Source organism: Acromyrmex echinatior, chromosome 5 (genome assembly GCF_024713525.1).
Source record: "Acromyrmex echinatior isolate Ae372 chromosome 5, ASM2471352v2, whole genome shotgun sequence".
Classification (NCBI taxonomy): Eukaryota; Metazoa; Arthropoda; class Insecta; order Hymenoptera; family Formicidae; genus Acromyrmex; species Acromyrmex echinatior.
In genome coordinates this window covers 13028034-13047729 of record NC_141856.1, presented here as the reverse complement: position 1 = coordinate 13047729, position 19696 = coordinate 13028034, and the positions used below count along the sequence as shown (strand labels likewise).

At 30.6% G+C, this 19696-nt stretch overlaps 1 protein-coding gene across 4 annotated transcripts in view; it reads left to right on the top strand.

Annotated features, from left to right (window-relative positions):
• Positions 1–19696, top strand: part of LOC105151283 (protein amalgam) — a 285411-nt gene that overhangs the window by 205625 nt on the left and 60090 nt on the right. For 3 of the 4 annotated variants that reach the window (XM_011064906.2, XM_011064908.2, XM_011064909.2), the window contains 3 exons: positions 1071–1221; positions 3309–3457; positions 9646–13858. In XM_011064906.2, coding sequence (XP_011063208.1) covers positions 1071–1221; positions 3309–3457; positions 9646–9746 — 401 coding nt within the window. In that variant the 3' untranslated portion in view covers positions 9747–13858. Of the gene's footprint in view, positions 1–1070; positions 1222–3308; positions 3458–9645; positions 13859–19696 lie in introns of those variants that run through there. The other variant, XR_015545216.1, reaches the window with a different exon arrangement.

The window sequence follows — 19696 nt, the reverse complement described above, 5'->3', positions numbered from 1 at the left end:
TGCAGCAATGATTTGAGTAATAAGTAAGTACTGAACGATTCACATAAAGACGCATTTTTTTATCGTGCGAAAATTATCATTAATAATAACAAATTCTAATGTATTATATATTATTATTTTTATGCATTCCTTTTTTTCTTTGTATATCCTAGATTATTATCTTGCTGATTTAAAATGATCTATGAACATTTTTACATATTAATCTATAATACTTCAATTTTAATTTATTATTGTACAAAAGTCACTGAGAGATTCGTTTATTTGATCATTTATAAATTAATTATGTCATAAGGTTGGAATCATCAAATAATTATTAAAATTATTAAATTTAAAGTCGTCGATTGTAATTAAAAATTTCTAAACAAGAAGTTCAATCACAAAAATGCGTTGCTTATATTGATTTATTTAATCGCAATATTTTTAAACTCGTAAAATCGATCAATTTTATATCCTAAATAGATTCGTCAATATTAAATAAATAATTAATATTTAACTGATAACTAATTAGTAAACTAACGGAAGGTTTCATCTAAATGAGATGTAGTATTCTCTAATCGAATTGATGTCAATGCAATTATGTTCTTTCTGTTATGATGTTTGTGGATGACACAAAACGTATCAATTATGTTAATTACAAATACGTGTTTATTATCCGCACTTGATTTTGAAAAGACAAATAATGCAAATCTTTTCTTTGATGATAACATAAAACTGGTAATATTTTAAGATATACAATAATATTGCATCATAAAAATTTACAACAATTTCATGTAGAAATATAAACACATGGAAAAAGAGAGTTTTGCTAATAAGTCATCTTTATTAATGTTTAATGGCCGTGTTAATAGTATTAGTTTCAAATCTATTATGATTGTTTAATTGTTTAAAATTTCACATGAGTAAAACAAGAATAGAAAGACGCCTTGCTTGTGTAAAATTTTAGGCCATGCAAAGCAAATAAATTTAATTAAAAGCACGATTTGATGTTTCCATACCGATTGCAACCTGTCTGCACTTAGTACAGATATATACGGAATATTTAAGCGTACGGTTTTTAACGTGTGTTACAGCTGCTCAGGCGACGATCCTGGGACCGGAAGACGTCTACGTGAAGAAGGGTAGCACGATAAGCCTCACGTGCGAAGTGAATGTGCGAAGTACACCTCCTAGTAGCGTTACTTGGTATCAAGGAGGAGCCGTGCTAGATTTTGACAGTCCCAGGTATAAACTGCAAGAATCGAGTTTTCAGCTTTACTCTTCTCAATCATCAGACAATGTTTTTAAAATGTTTTTTTAAATATTTATTTTTCATTAATTATACATTGTATGTTTTATTGTAAAAATAATATTTATTAAACGTTTAAGTATTCATTTTATATTCATTTGCTTGAAATAATAATAGACCAAACGTTTATTTAAAAAATATTTGTTTAAAAAATATTTGTTTTACAATAACTATTCATTTGAAATAATAATTTAGAAAAAAATATTTATTTAACGCTATTTAATATTTATATTATATTAATTATTCAATTAAAATAATAATTTGAAAACATTTTTTAAACATTTATTTAATATTATTTTGATATTTATTTTACATTAATTATTATTCGAGCAATATACGACATCATCGCTAAATGAATACTATGATTTGTAAGTAAAAATTACACAACGTAGAATAAAAAGCGCAACAATATAAGATTTCTCACTCATATATATTCTAATGAAATGCTACTGAAACGATACCTTTAAGGTGATTCCAAAATTGGGCTCTAGATGAAAGTAAATAAAATATTTTGACAGTTTGGTATCTTGCTGACGGCGATTGTTCAATCTTTCTTTTTGTCCCCAAAACTTATTCTTTATTCAAACGTTAAAAACAAACGTTTTTTTTAAACTTTAAAATAAAATATTTTTTAACCGTTAAAGAAATAGTTTCTTCAAATGTTAAAATAAACGTTTTTTTTTATTTGAAAAAAAGAATTTAATCTATTATTTTTATAAATGTTTTTCAAATGTTTTAAAAAATATTTTTAAAAACATTGTATGTTGATTGAGTCTTGCATCCCGCCCCCTCCCATGATTCTTTTTTCCTTCGTGTACATATGCATATACATGCACTTATATATAAACGTTTCTATTCGATCACAAATGTTATTGCTATCATCGCATAACTGGTGGAGATCTCGATGATGGTTCGTAAGTTCCTCCGTCTCGCTAAATGAGCAGGAAGGCTTCGATTGAGTTTTTCGGGTCGCTACTTTGCAGTATCGCCGATCGGGCGGAAAGTGTTGGAGTATCCCGCCTTTAATCTTTTCGTCAGCCCGTCAACTCGGGAAAGGATCGTCAAGAGTCGAAAAAGCAAATGACCCTTGATCTGGCAATTTTGTTCGGAATTAGTTCAGATAACGCTTCGTACGAAGAAATGTAAAAGTAGTTTCTTTCTACTTTTTCTTTCTAGCAAAATGTATCATTTACAATGTCAAAGCATAATATAATATTATATATTAAAAATGTTACATTTTTGCAATTCTTTTTAGCATACACTGTAAAAAAATTAATTATATGTAAAATTACAAAAATTATAGTGGTTAATTTTGAGACCAATTATTAAAAGTATGTGTTTATATACGTAAAGTCATTAATAAATACAATTATTCTTCTCTATAATAATTAATTTGCAAAAATAAATTATAGTTAAAATTAAATTTATAAAATTTTATTTATTGTACATATTAACTTGCGAACAAATTACAGTTTTTCTTGTGCTAAATTATTGATATATGAACGTAAAAATGGAAATATAGTATGTGTAATATATATTTATACATATTACATACATTATTATTATTGTTATATAATAGAAACTATAAAATATACTATTAATATTACGTATAATTTTTATTTTATATAGAAATTTTATTTATACAATTAAAAATAAAAATAATTAATTTTTATAAAAACACGGGGAATTTTAAATATTTCTATAAACCGTACATAATTTTTACATAATATAATTTTACATACTTTTTTACAATGTATACCGTACGTCATTTTTATGAATTATATCTGATGCGAATAAACTTTTTATGTACACATTTATTTGTGCACATTTATCAACGGACGTTTGACAACGTGCGATACGAACGAGTTCGCAATGCCATTTATGTTCCATACACGATTGAACTTTTTGCCGATGTTTCCGTAAACTGCGGCCCCTTCCCTGCAGAGAGAATTAATGACAAAGTAGCAATGTGTATGACGAGAATGGCGCCAAAGTATCTACGATAATTCAGTGTACACCGCAGGGGCGGCATTTCCCTGGAGACGGAGAAAACGGATACCGGGACGACAAGCAGACTACTGGTGACACAAGCCAGATTGACCGACAGCGGAAATTACACCTGCGTCCCTAGCAACGCGAATCCAGCGAGCGTAATGGTCCACGTGCTGAATGGTAAGCGAATTTCTATTTTCTTCTTTTTATGACATGAACTTATCCGGCAGCCCATCATCCCTCGCCTCGCGCGACATACCCGGCAACCCGGATATTCGGCGGATACTCAAAGCTGTCTTAATGACATATCGCGATGGAAACGTCTGAATATTCGCGGTTGAAATTTTCAGATAACCCAGTGGCACTGGATATCTTCATAGGTACCCAGGTAGACGCGATAATTTGTTAAATTTTCAACCAACCAGAGATTACGTAACGAATTTTCATTACTACAGCCACAAATGTGACGAATATAATAGTTATTTAGTTTTTTTGGATGTGATCTTATCTCATCAAATATATTTCCTAGTCAATGCTTTCGTAAAAGCAACAAAACAATATGATACGTATTACGTCGCGTTGACATTTGTACGAGAAACTGTAAGACGTTTAAATTGGGAGTTTATTGCTTTAAATATCAATTAATTTCTATTCCGCAAACACGATATGCCGCATACAAGCCAGACTCACTCGATAAACAAAGTCAGAAGTAAGTTCTTGACAGTTTACGCGTTCCAATGTACATACAATATAATTCGCTTATGAACTAACCGAATAACGAGAGAATACCAAACTGCAATATTTTATCCGTCGTATTACCTTAATATTATTGAACAGGTTGGCAATATCTCCTTTATTGCCGCAGAGCATTGTGAAGTTATTACTGGATAGAATCGAGAGTGGAATTAATGACTTTTTCATTTATTTGCATAAATTACTCAGCGTTTCTTGTGCAATGTAACTCAATATACCGTCTACTCGATATAGTTGGATTTTTCTCTTCTTCATACTTCCTTTTCTCTTTTCTTTACGTCGAGGAAGCACGCGCGAGTTGAGTCGGGTTGCTGCGTCATATGCACGCTCTTCGATAAACGTCGCGTGCATATACACATTCAAGAACTATTGCATGCGGAAAAATCTCCAAGTACTGGCGTATAAACATTTCCATGTCGGCATTCTTGTAATACCACATTTTCATGTCCACAACATCACGCGATTCGATCAAAGTTCACGGTTAACCGCTTATTTTCGATTAGAACGCAATCGGATTTACATGATATTCATTTTGGAGGAAAAATTCGCAATGTCTTTTTTTCTCCAGTTTTAAACAAGCTTATTCGATCGAATACACAATTACACATTAACTTGTGTATTTTACTATATCCAATGTTTTGATTTCATCTCGGATTTTATCGTGAAATATAAATAACAACATTGAAATGTATACATGAGTGCAAAAAGTATTACAACAGAGGAAATTTTTATTTAAAAAAGCCTTGAATGTAAAAAATAAATATTAAGGCGAACCTTAAAATCATAGTATATACCGTATATAAATATACCGATTAATTGTAGTATAAATAGGACTTACTTACACACAAACGATTTACATGCCACTGACACATCACTACATACTACATAAATATCTCTTACACACATATACATGTAAATTTTTATACTGTATAACAATAATGTTTTAATTAGATATCTAAGTCCAATTCTAAGAACTCCACGTTGCTTCTTCGTGCAAATTGATAGTCTGTGGACTACTATTTTGTAAATATAGACTGCATAGCTTTCATATGAAGCAAATGTCACGATGTGTCAGCTCTAAAATGTCATATTAGACTAAGAAATGGTAAAGATCTCAATTTTATACAATAAATATATTCCATCTTAATATAAACAAAAGAGTTTCTTTATCTTTGAAGATAAATTTCTTGTACAAATAGGTACTCTTTATGCGTTCAGATAATATTATTTTTTATTTTCGTGTGTTTCTTGATATTTCCAGAAGATAATATATCTTAATTGTTACACATTTCCGTAGGTAAAATAATTTTTAGAAATATACAGTCCATTTTATTCTTTGTTAATAAATTCTTAAATATTGTTTACTTTTCGTTTAAATATTATGATTTTTTTTTTAATATTTTAATCTTTCCTTTCTGTCATCTCAAGTATTTCATTATTGTAGACAGTTTTGCTTGAATTAACTTTAATATATCCTTAGCTGTAGTGTAGTGGTGGAATTTAGAAATTCAAAATGTCATCCTTTTCATTATCGCGCGATCCTTCCGGAGGAAATTTGTTCAACAAGGACAGCTTTCGAGAATAGCAAAATTTTCCAGGGAAATTGTGTTCGCACGACAAATTTCACATCAATAAACGTTCGCATATTCACAACGCAAGTTCGGCGACAGGAAGCCAGCGGCTCCTGAAGTGTGACATTCGAAAGGGACGGGCACGCGTTCATTCATCAAGTATCGAAATCCCCCGTCATAAAGTTTGACAGGCTCGTATATTGGAGTCGCAGCAAGTACTCGGCGCCGTGCCGCACGCATACTCTCGCTTTTGATCTATTGTCAGCCGGTAGCGCTCGCGATAACACATGTAATATCTTGTTCGGCAAGTTCACCAATCCAACCTGTCAATCATCACGAGCTCGCTGCCCCGGCACGCGTTTCGGGAAACTCGTGCTGCAGCTGCAACCATTCGAAATCAACATCTTTTGCGCTTCCTTTGTTGTAATCAAAATCGACATTTATAAATTGATTTCAATAAAATTAGCAGTGAGACCTTTCAATAAAGAATAAAGTATATGAACATAACAAATGTACGAAATAGTCAAATTAATGTCCAAATTTACGTAATGATATTTTTTATATGATTTTTTATACGATTAGAATTGATTGATTTTACATTTTTTTAATTCAATATTTAAAATATTTTATTTTTCAATAAAAATTTCAGCAAACTCTTTTACCTTGACTTTTAATTTAATACTGGGCTATAAAACGGTTAAAAAATTTTGAAAAAGTGTGTATTATTTCATAATACCATGATTACCAAAACGATTATGATTTACGATGTAAAAACTTATGATGAAAAATTGCAATCGTTTTAGTCGATTATATAGTCCATTATTATTCGAAAGACACTACATCATCATCACTTTATTTGTGTGACGTGATCTGCTCAATATTCAGTGAAAAAAATCTGCATCGATATTTTGTAACTTTCGTTTCGCTTCATTTCGACATCGATGCTGCACGCGTCGTGCCAACAACGCAATAAATTTACAATACGCTAGCCTCCCTTCAATCCCTGATTAAATTAATGTTTTTGAATTCATAGCATTCCACGTCGGCAAGCTACAAAAATCAACAAAACCTTCGGACAACCAGGCAACAAACCGTTTGCCGTGTATACCGCGCGCGTTTGCACGGCAATCGAATTGCAGAACTTAACAAGCTTTCTTCGACGGTTTCCACGGTTTCCACGGTTTCCACGCAGCTGTCCGCCCCCGCCACGGCCGTGGCGCACTTTCCACCCTTCGAACCATCGAGACATCGATCGCGCCCACTTTCGTCCGGAAACGCCCGGCGAACGCGCGCTCCGCTCGCAGAGTGGCCGCTTCCGGTGCCGGATGAAAATTAATGCGGCACAGTTCGTCTGCATAATTAATTTATAGGGCGCACCCGGTCGCCGCGGTCGGCACATTGGCCATCGACGTTATTTCAAACACAGCTGATTACTCTGCAAAATTGACCGCAAATTTCAATTATTTCTCGATAAACCTGTATGCGACCCGGGGGCTATCCGTTTTGGCACGTACTATCTGCGCATTAACGCAATTACGCACGTCGGCCATGCTTGGCCGTCGATATTTCGAGTGTCGAGCCGCGCCGGTATCATTTTTTGATAACGGACTATGTAAACGCGGCGTAACGGTAAACTCCGCTCGATGAGATTTTCAATTTGATCATAAATTGCAACCTTACCGAAGGGACCGGTTACCGCGTCGCGGAACCGTCGTTGTGCCATACACTGCCACCGGACCTGTGATTATCTTTATTGCCGCCGAATGTTACACGCGACACAACGATACCGCGCGCCGTCGCACACAGAACGCGAAATTGTTGTTTCCTCCCTTGAACGTGGTGCTCGCCGTAGTTGCTGTTATTGCCGAACAAAACGATATTTCACCCACGGTTCGTATCACGACACGCGTTCTACCCTTTGCTAGCGCGCCTTATACGTACACGTTAAACGCGTTATTCCTTTCTGTCATGACGTGAAACTTTATAGTAACATGTGAAAATTGCACAGACGATTTTATAAATCTATCGCGAACATACTGTGAGACTATGTGCAAAAGATGACGTAAACGAGGTTACTAAAAAAAATATGGGAAAACGTATTTCGATTTGTATTGAAAATCAACAATTTAAAAATTGATCGAGGAAACGACATTTGTAAGCAAATATATCAAAGTTAATGCTACTATATTAGCGAGAGATTTTACAGCTAGAAATAATAAATAAGAAAAGAATATATAGGTAACGTGGTCACAAATTATCGTCATTGAATATTGAAAATAAATATTATTATGCTATTTATGTCATATGTGTATTATAACATAAAATTCATTTCTTTTATTTTCTTTTAAAATATATCTTAAGTTGGATTACAATGATATATTTCTCTTATCACTGTATTATAATATGTAATTTTCTAGAAATTTTTAGAATTTGACATATAAGTTTGATTTATAAAAATTAAAAATATCTATTTCTTAAATTGGGTATAAATTTTCCTTTTTTTATTATGATTTGTGTTGTTATTGTATTATGTTATTGTATTTATAATCGTGTATCAATGTTAAATTTTTTACTTTTAAGTGGAAAGTGTTTAATATAAAGCATTTTATTGGCTCGATTGTTTCTCGTCTATAGGATCCAATTACTAGAGCGAAAGAGAGAGAGAGAGAGAGAGAGAGAGAGAGAGAGAGAGAGAGAGAGAAAGAGAGAGATTGTCATTAGGCTGGAAAGTTCCTGCTTAGCGTTTAACGTGTTACGAACGATTAACCTAGATTGTGAATCTAATTAGGGCTGCACAATTAAATTCCTGCGTTATGTAGCTACTCGAGATAATATTCAATGCGAAGAAACTGACGTGGTTTATAGATAACTGTAAAGTGCAATAGAATTTGCTTCAACTTCCGCGAATAATTTTCTATACATTACTTCTAACAACTATTAAATTGTATAATGATCTTACTAATTTTATTAATCGCAGAAAGATGAATATTAGAAATTACGTAAGATATTTAAGATTGACGAGATAATGTTTGAATCTGTTATTTCAAATAATTTTGCCTTATTATTTTGACATATATAAATAGAAAAGGATGAAATTATCGTGATTAAAAAGTATTCTTATTGTTAGTCCATTATTAAAAGAATTTAATATTGCGTTTTAGTAAATATCGATACTTAAATTGATACTTAAATTGATACTTAAATATATATTCAATGTTTAAAAAATTAAAGAGATTATTTAGTGAAGAATTGTTTTAACTTTGCTTATTAACATAATTTTCAAAAAGTATGATTCGTTTTGAAAATCTAATATAATTCAAATAAAATAATTAAAATAAAAAGAAACTCTCTGTGTTTAGATTTTTCTTTGCGTTGTTCTTCTAAGACATTTAATTATATTTAACATTTTTAAATATATTATACATATATTACATACATTTATTAAATCTAATGTATATTAACTCTCTCAATATACACACGATTTCATCCTTTAGTACACATAATTGGGTCGTTCATGACCTGGATTAATTTTCATCATTTTAACAAATATATATTAATTATTAAGTAACTCTATATATTTTAACATCTTTAAAAAGTATTTGAAAAATTGTGTATTTAAAAAAATTGTATATATAGAAACCCATTTAGTTGAATCAATTAATTTCTTATTTGGATATGGGCAAACAAATCCTTGGTTGATGCAATAAAATACTTTAGTTGAACTAAACTAAACCATTTGGTTATTGTAACATTTTACTTGTTTCTGATAAATAACTTTAACTCAGATATTAATGTTTATCAAAAACAAGTAAAATATTACAATAAAGGTTTTAGTTCAACTAAATTGTTTTATCCATATTCAAAATCCATATTCAAGAAATTAATTGATTTAACTAAATGAGTTTCTCAATGTATGAGATCCGTTCTAAAAGTATCCGACATCTGCAGTGTATATCTTTGTTCGTGAGCATTCTGTCTCTCCCTCTCTATTATCCGGATTTGAAAACGAAGGAACTAAAATCAATTTGCACATTTCTGTTGCAGGTGAACATCCGGCGGCTATGCAGCATGGTGGAAGCTGCGGCATGGCTCCGACCATTCTACTCGCCAGCATCACCCTCATAATTGCGAACCTGTTAAGGTGAGCAGCCGCGTCGTGAATCGCGCATCTTAAAAACAAAAAGAAAGAAAGTGAAACATGTCAAAAGTCAGGAGAGACAATGTCCAAAGTGAACGCAGCAATCGACGGTCGCGGAACGGTGCACGTTCGGAAAAATCGTCCGGTCGACCGCGATAGATCACTTTAGTTTACGCTTCGCTGTCACACGCTGCGTATATTCGTTCGTCGAGTGCTCGGAAGCCACGACAAGAGAATCACAGTATGGACCGAAGTGCAGTGGACCAAAGCTCTGTGAAGGACGCAGTGATGTGGCGGACGATCTTTAGCACGTACGTTTTTAACACGAAAATCTTTCACAGACTCTCCATTCTTTTGTATAAAATCGTGTTAAATGTATCATGGCAAAAATGCCGAATCAGTCTCAACATCCCTAGTAGTATGATTGAGTGTTCGCCAAAAGAACTTTCTTGCACTTGTGCTTTTTGTATAACTAAATCGGCATATTGTCCGTGCCTCAACGAATATACGTGAACTGTCTAACGATGAAACTGCTCATCTCGTCATTTCGTTGCGAGAACTCTATTAGAATTTGTATTTTAACTAATTTAATAATGGCCTCGTAGTATTCTACGTCAACCGATAGAACGACGCCGTATTTGGAAAGATCGGATTGATTGCATGATCTGTTACAACTGCCAATGCTTTCGAACAGAATATCGATGGCTGGATCCGTTCGATGGCTATGAAATAATTATTACACGAATCGGAATTTATAATCTAACAATTATTATCAACTAGTTGAGTAATAATTATCATTAATTAAGGCTCTTGTACATATGATAAAACGAGTAATGAGCAGGTAGAATTTGCCGTGACCTTGTACAGTACAATGTACGTGCGAAAATTGCCACGTGACCGATAATTGTTTCTCGTCCTTCGATCTGGGCAGTATTGTGTATATAGCTTATATCATTGGTTACGATATAATTGTATGGTACACATACAATCGTATATTTGCAAATATTCTAACTAAACCTTGTGCCTCGGGCACAATTCAGTATCTCGAACGTGCCAGATATTTTTTATATATTTCTTGAGTTATATACGCTATAATAATAACTTTGCCCAGATTTGATTTATTCAGTTTCTGTTAAATGTATAATGTTAATTAATAAGATTGCATAAGGGATTGATTGCTAAAGAGAGAATAATGCGATGATTGTTTCTCAAAAGACTGTGAGAATATCAATATCTTATTGCAAAAATTTTTTGCATCAAATTATAGGTAAAATCCAAATTTTATGATATCAACATTTATTATATGTTAATATTATGATAATCTATTGTTTACAAAATCAAAATTATTATTTACCAAACCGCAGTCTTTTAATATATGACAGAATTGTTTAAAGAGTTGAAAATTTATATTAAGAAATTTTTTGTTTATAACGTTAAAGTAAAATTTTAATCGAGTACTGTTATATAAGTGTAAATGTTTTTCTTGAATTTATGTTCCGAATAGGTATTTAATGTTATTAAACTTGTAAAAGCCTATTTTTTTCTTAGACAAGCATATTTGAAATACAAAAATATAATTTTTAGGAAAGAATTTTTGACTTATATATAGGAAAAGGTTGATATTGCATGGAAACGAAATTAATGTCTACATAAAACGTTATTTCATTTCAAAACAATTAATTTTAATATTTTATGTAAGTAATCGAGTAATTAGAAGGCACGAATGAACATTATAAACAAATTAATTTTTACTTTTCACAAAAAAAAATTTTTTTTAATTTTATATGTTAAAGGCTACAGTCCATTTAATGCTAGAAATGCTTCGAAACATTCTTTGATTAATCAGTTAGTAAAATTCTTTCTTCCAATTTAATCAAAAGTTTCGCAGCATTTGTAGCGTCAAATTGCACACAAAATATAATTATTTCCAATATCAGGAAAGAGTATTTATAATATACGAAGTTACACCACCAAAGAATGGAAAGGCAACCAGAAATAATCACTTTAGTAATAATAGTAGATAGATAGCCTCGATATGTTTCTGTTTGTTTATTGTAAACAGGATTTTTTAAACTAAATAATTCGTTACATCAACACATATGTGTCTTTAATCGTTCGATAATCAAAATGCAATTCATCGAAAGTAATGTTCCTTTTCCAAACTTATATGTCACTTTATTTCCAATTTATTTAAATTTTCTATGAGAATATCAAAGTAATTTTTTTGAAAATCAAAACGCATCAAAATTAATTCACCGATTAATCAAAATATAATCAAGTGGACATCAACGATTATGGATAACGGATGTTATATTAAAATGTAAAGCTCGTGTATAGATAAGTAAATATATGAAAAGATAATACGTAAATATATTTAAATAGGTCAATAATAAGCGTTCCCGTGCGTTATGTATCATGATAATAGCGCGGAAAATATAATTCAAAAGATCAAAATGTAATTATAAATAAAATAAAGGTTCCTTTGCAGAACTTAATTAAAAGTCGCCTTTTACTACAATAAATCACTTAACTTTCTATGAAATGTTGATAAATTATTGGTTATCACGATTATTTATTATTAAAGAATTATTTAATTATTTATTGGCTGTGGTCCATTTGATACTATAAATATTTCGAAGCGTAGATTTCTATTTCCTGATTGGTCAAATCGAACGCTTCAAAGTATTCGTGGACCGCAGCCTATATTATAAAATTTTTTAGATTATATGTGTGTGTCTTATACGATATTTAGTTTTATATTTTTTAAATAGGAAGTTAATAAAATTTTAAAATAAAAACAGAAATAAGATTTTTTGGGGAAAATAATAGATAACTTATTTAATTTCACACGTGAGTCAAATAATTCTGTACATAAGACATGATTTTGTTATTAAAATTTTATTTGTCCATTATTATTAAATTGTAAAGCGATCTTCCGATTTTTTAATATCAGATTCGATATTTCCATCAGATTCTATGAAAGATAAATACTTAAATTATTTGTCCTTCTATATATTTGATTGAATTGATTCAATCGTGATTATCTAATTAAGACAGTTCAGTATTTTAAATGATTTTTCTGATTAATTTCTTTCAAGCCGGTTTTTTCATAAAGAAAAAAAAATACAAGAAAAAAAACGAAATCCTAGATATGATTATTGAATAATTCAACGCACGTAATATAGAATATAGCAGTAAATCATTAGGTAATAGATTTATTACGTAATATAATATGATACGAGTAAAGAAATATATCATAATGATTAAAATGTTAAGATACGATTTATCTTAGAACTCATAGATTTTTTATAATGTTATAGCTCGAAAAACACAAATTAGGATCTATCCGCTGAAGATCATGAAACATTTCTAGATTTTACTCAGAATCGAGAGGAAATATCGCAATGCTTTCAATTTGTATATAATTTTTTACGTTATGATTTATATAAGTAAATCAGGTCATATATATTCCAGACGAAAATTGCGACTAATATAATGCAGAGAAAGAAAGACAGACAGAGAGAGAGAGAGAGAGAGAGAGAGAGAGAGAGAGAGAGAGAGAGAGAGAGAGAAAGAGAGAGAAAGGTTAGCGTAATTACACAAAACGTGATCAAAGTGCAAAGCGAAAAAATTGTTTTAGATTAAAGAATCACTTTCATTGAGCTACTGGTGTGTGTTAAATCAATGTATTTAATCAATTTCAGTTTGATAGAAAAAAAAGTTTATATTCCAACAATGCTTCGCGTTTTGGTGGTTTCCACCGTGATTTTTTTTTATAGCACGAACCGTGGCTCAATTATAAGATTTAAAAAATACATTCCTGTGCATATAACGTAAATCAAACAGAAAAATATCGAGACGATTATTTCTATTTGTAAACTAGATAATCAATATCCGCGATATTTGCATACTTACGGAATGTTGCACATTACATTAGGTAAGAGACTAGACTGCATTGTACATAAAATTCATAATCGATTATGTATCATGTTATGAGAGAACTTAAGCATGAATCAAAAAGACAGGATTAAAAGCGAAAAAGCGACATAGAATACTATATTGTAAAAATATTCATCGACGTGAATACTGTTTCAATAAATGTAATGATGATATAAAAAACACATAGATTCCTATTTCGCTCTTCCTGTTCGACAGTTTTTTATCAAGCGAGCGCGTACCTATTTTTTTTACATATTATAAATAAGACTTATACCTATCATATTATAAAATTTAAATCTTAATTTGATATTTTTATTCTGTTTAGTAGCCAATATTTTTAAAGCTGAAAAATTAATATTTAATTTTCTTATTAATTAGAAGGAAGATCGAATCTGAAAATTAATTTAAACTTCTATCTTAATGGAAGTATTTTTTTAAATTTTATATATTTTTTTTTAATAAAATAACTTTCTGAACTGTATGGATATGATATATTCTGTATTTAATTCAATCTTTATCGTTTTTATATCTGGATTAATATGCATTGATCAAAACTCTGTGCATAGCATTTTTACATATAATATACATAGAAATATTTACATATTTCAGTTTTTAATGAATACACACACCGCCTTTTTAATTAAGTATAAAAACGGTTGATTTTAATTGGTACGCGGTTCATATACCGATTTTTCTGTTATACATGCTGTACATTGCATGTATTTTATGCGTGGAAAATACTACGAGTAGACGATAAAAACGATATTCGTATACGTGCGTACTATTAACGTATAGAAAGAATCTTTTATTTATCATACATGGCTGCTTCGAAACTCGTTATAACAAAATTAACGAAATTGCGGAGACATTCATAACGAAGCCATCACTCACCCTTAATTTCTTTAATGGCACTAATAGACTAATTGCACGAAGCAAATTGCAATTTTAATGGAATATCACGAAATAAATTCAGGGAAATTAAAATGAAACGGCAAGCACTGTATTGCATTGAAATATTTAAACATTAATTTGCTGCGCGTAACTTCATGTAGCAATTTATACGAAAGAGTTATATTAAACATTTTGTTTAGAAAATAAATTAAAGGGATGTTCTCTCTTTTCTGCATTTATATCGCCTAATGTGCTTTTTTTCGTTTTCAAACGTTTTTTTCGTTTTACATTAATTACTTAAACGATAAAAAAAAACACTTACTTTTTTTATCGTCGTCATTTATCGTTAATTATTTGCATGTAATCGCGTTACTAAATTAAAAAAAAAAGGGTGATCGCTATATCCGTTATTTTTAACGGACGCGGTCGAAACGTGGAATCGCAATCACCGAGCGGCCATTGAGCGACTTCCGGGCAGTGAATTCGTGCATTGTCCCGCAGTTTTTCTTTCCCAGTGCACGTGTGCGATGTTTCGCGTCGGAATAACGGTAGATTGGGCAAAGAGGGAGAAAACTAAAACATAGTTAAACGCGATACGCACGAGGTAAGCTCCGGCCATCTACTACATGTACCCGCTGTTTCCAACTTCGTCACGCCGCCGTGACAATTAACGAACGTCGGGACGGGTCGGCGAACTGTCGCACAATCGTCGCCGATGCTGCCGATTGCGCCGGGAAAACGCGTCAAAACGAGACAGCATGAGAATTTCCGAAATCGAATAAACGGAACAACGACAGCCAGCTGGATCGACGGAAGCTGAAATTGGGGAAGAAGAGAAATACCGCTTGAATAAGCGTATCTTGGGGGAAAAAAAAAAAATCTGCGGTAGAGGCGAATATCCAATGCTCATCGTTATTTTTCTTCTTTTTTGCGTGCTATGTATACACGTATGGATGTAATGGATGACGCTGGAAATTGGACACGTGACAATGTATATGCGCAAGTGATTTTAAACGATGCATTAACTTTTTCATTCCAATAATTCCATGCGACATCACTTTTTTAATATCAATTTATTCGCGTATGATGTTATTTAATATACTGTTTCGGAGACCACAAAGATTTATTGAATTCCATCCATTCCAACAATGTTTATGAAATACCTTGCGTAATATGAGAATTGACGGAGAGTGGTTTTTTTTTTTTTTTTTTAGTTATTTTAGGTACCAGTTTTTAGTTAAAGTTTTAATATATTTCTCTCTGATGTAGAAGCAATATTTTACATCTTGCGTTTTTTATCGCCCGCATTTATAGTGTCCCATAAGCGCGCGCAAAAGCATCACATCACCATAACCCGCACATGTATAAACGGATTTTTGTGACAAAGACAAACTACCGTGGAAAGAGCCGGGACAACGTAACGGCGAACTCACGTTTCTTTTTTGGCAGTACGTTCGTTACGGTCCGTCTACGTCGAGGCGTTTACATGAGGTATTGACACGAGATTGTGCAGCGACAGCTAATTTCCGATGTAACGTAGGCAAAAAATTATTCTGCCAATAACAACTGTTTACCATCTTGCCTGGGTTAACGCGTGATTCAATTTCATTGTAACGTATAACCCGGGCCCGTTCCGTTGACCCTTCGTACGCAAAAAGCCAGACCGACCCTCGACTATCGAAAAACAATTAAACGGATAAAATATTGACAAACATAGCCCGATAGACGGCTGATATTTTATCAGCTATCCGAGCAGCCTGTCGGCATCTCGTTGGAAATGAGCGTACGTTGTGAGGGTTATCAGTGAACTGCGTCATATATCTGATCAGATTAAGAAACTGCAATTTTATCGTAGTTATCGCATATCCATTGTCATGATAATCGATTAGTTTTATTTGTTTGAAGGAGAGTGTGTAATAATAGATAATTTTTATAATTATGAGAATATTAACATATGGGTAGACTAAGACGAATTGAAACAATTTTTATTCATTGGAAAAATTAATCAAATTTTGTTATTAAGTTTTATTATAAATATATTCTTCATTTTCACAACTTTGGCTTGAGTTTCATATAATAAAATAAGATATAAACATTATTTCTTATTATACAAAAATCAGAAGAATGAAATTATTGATTTTCTCTGAAATTGAGAATTTACTGTATGTATATTTAAAAAATGCCGGTTATAAGAGAATAATTGACAAATTTAATTTAACTATTGAGAAAAATATGTATAAAATTTATTAACTTTTATTAGCTCTTTTTTCAAAACTATATCATTTCTTACAAAGATATTAATGATGATACTGATGATAGTTCTCAACATTCCACTCATTGTTGTAAAATTAAAATAGTCAAATCAATTTTAATAAAATATGGGATAACTTTCTTATAATTCTTGTTTCTAAATGTTAAAATTTACATATTTGATATTGGTCATGAAAAATTTTTCACAGTCATCTGGAAAACTCAGAGTTCAAAATTCATTTTCTGTGACAACCCTGTTGTGACATTAGTATATATCAGGTTGTCCTACAACGCAAAACAAAACCCAAGAGACGCCAAGCTCATTATCGACAACAAGGGTCCACCATTGTCACGCTAGAAAAAGTATGACAAAGTATTCTTAATTAATAATTCATAACAGTGAATAACAAAACTAAACAGTGTCACATAATTAATAAACTTTGTTGTTAGAAATGCTGTATTTAATTTACTGAAGTTTCTTAGTGAAAAATTGTATGCGTACTTAAGTGTTCGTGAGATGCATTATGCATAAAATAAAAAGTAAGTATAAAAGTAACTTGCTCTCGGCAGGCATCTGCCTTTTATCTTTCCAACGTATATATCTGATTTTTGTTGATGAGTAGAATTATAATTACATTGTTCGGTTCAAACTGTTTAAGTTGAATATTATTAAAAATGACAAAGCTCTTCCCCATCCGTTTACGATGTCATATTTACCATCTTAAATATAATCTTCATTAGCTAAAAGAATTGAATTTTGTACATCTCATTTATCTCAATCAGTTTTTCAGCTACAAACAAATATTCGCAAAATGATGTGTTATGAATTAATTGAAAATAAAAATAATCTCGATTATTTATATTTTCCGCTTTCTAGAAACTTGCTAACATGATGAATTTATGCCGAGAATGATATCATACTTCTAGACATTCTCTCTTTTTTTCCAGAGTAATCTTAGTGTTTTAAAATGTATTTATAACACTGTGTCGCTCTTTTCTGTGATTCTATATGACATCCCGAAAATTGATTAGTAAGTTAAATGAAAGGATTTAGTAGGTGAAAATATATTAATAAAGAACAAAAACACTCTTTATTCTCTAAATTACTTGAAATCTCACTCTAAAGAGTAAAAATTGAACAGTCTTGAAAAAAAGATATGACTCAATTTTAAATTTTAATATTAATATTAAGTAACAATCGCCAAAAAATTTGCAAGTGTACATTAGAAAATCAGATAATAATTTGTTCAAGTATTAATTATATATGAAATTAATATGTTTAATATGAATTAATTAATAATACGTAAAAGATAATTAATTATATATTAAGAAAAAGTTTTTAATATGATATATTTATAGTTTTAATTTACCAACTACTTTTTCCCGTTGTGTTAATTAATATTAATTAATACAATGAGAAAAAGCAATTAATGAATTAAAACTATAAATATATCGGTTTAATTTTATCAAAATACATATTATTTTATTTTCATATAACGAAACGTACTATCAATATATTATAAATTTTAAAATACCTATCGTTTGTTTTAAGCGACTTTCATACAATTTTGGCGTCATAATAAAAAAATTGACATGTATCGACAACAACTCGTTACTGTGCAAACAAAACTAAATAAAGTAAGTCAACATTTAGTTTGTATTTTTAGATATTTTTGGAACAACATAACGTGCATGGTACATAAACAAATAATTGTATAGTATTATTTACGACATATTGTAGAAACAAAATTTGATTTTTTGTAGAATTGTACAATTGTTCTTCTCAGAAATGACAATTAAATGAATCTTTTGCAAGCAGTATGTATGTATTGTATATATGTTCAGGATGAATTTCAATGATTGACTAATGAGTACCGTTAAAAGTCGATCAAATCTATCCATGTGACATACAAATCGAAATGCAGATTGTTTCAACCAAACATATTCAGAATGCAAATTTAAGCAAACTCCAATGTAAATTTGTTGAAACTGTATACCATTAAAATGTGCATATATTTCAATTAAATTTACACCGACGCACGGTCAGTGATTGATCAATTTATAATCGCCAAGTTAATTTTTTACAGACTCAATTAAAAAGTAACATATGTCTTAATTAAATGGGTATTCATCATATATGTATGCGCATATCTATATAATACAAATGAAAATAAAATTATGTTAGTATTTAATTGAAAATTTTTTATATATATTCATCTAATACTTATTATACTTACGTAATATTTATAAATATAAATTTATAAATATAAATTATTAAATTGTAAAATTGCTGTCAATTGTTCAACAAATAATTATATAATACTTGTCGATAAAATGCATGACTATATAATGTTAATGTTACAAAACAGACTATGTAATGTTACAAAATTTTGAAATGTTTTATGGAGGTTGATAATATTTTACTTATAATTATGTATGCTGAAGTTGAAAAGCACAAGTTTGAAAAACGTGATGAATACTCACTGAAATATTTCAAATAATAAAATATGTGAATGCATAAAATTTTCAACAGAACTGTGAATGTAATTGGTGCACTCTATTTCCAATGCCTTCATATTATCTCGTTCTAATTTCACAGAATCAATAATTGACGTAATTACTGATATATAATATTGTATATATCAGTAATTATCGCGCTTCATAATGATAATAATGAAATTTATGCAACACTCCTTAAACAACGTCTTATTGATTTTTAATGTGAATACAGATTTTTCGAAATATAACTTTATAATATAAGCAGTGGTATTTTCACGCAACGATATAAATTATATAAAATCTGAAAAAATTGTTTCTTTATTTTTGATTCGAGATATTTATCTTTTATCCACATTAATATTAATACCTCACGTATTA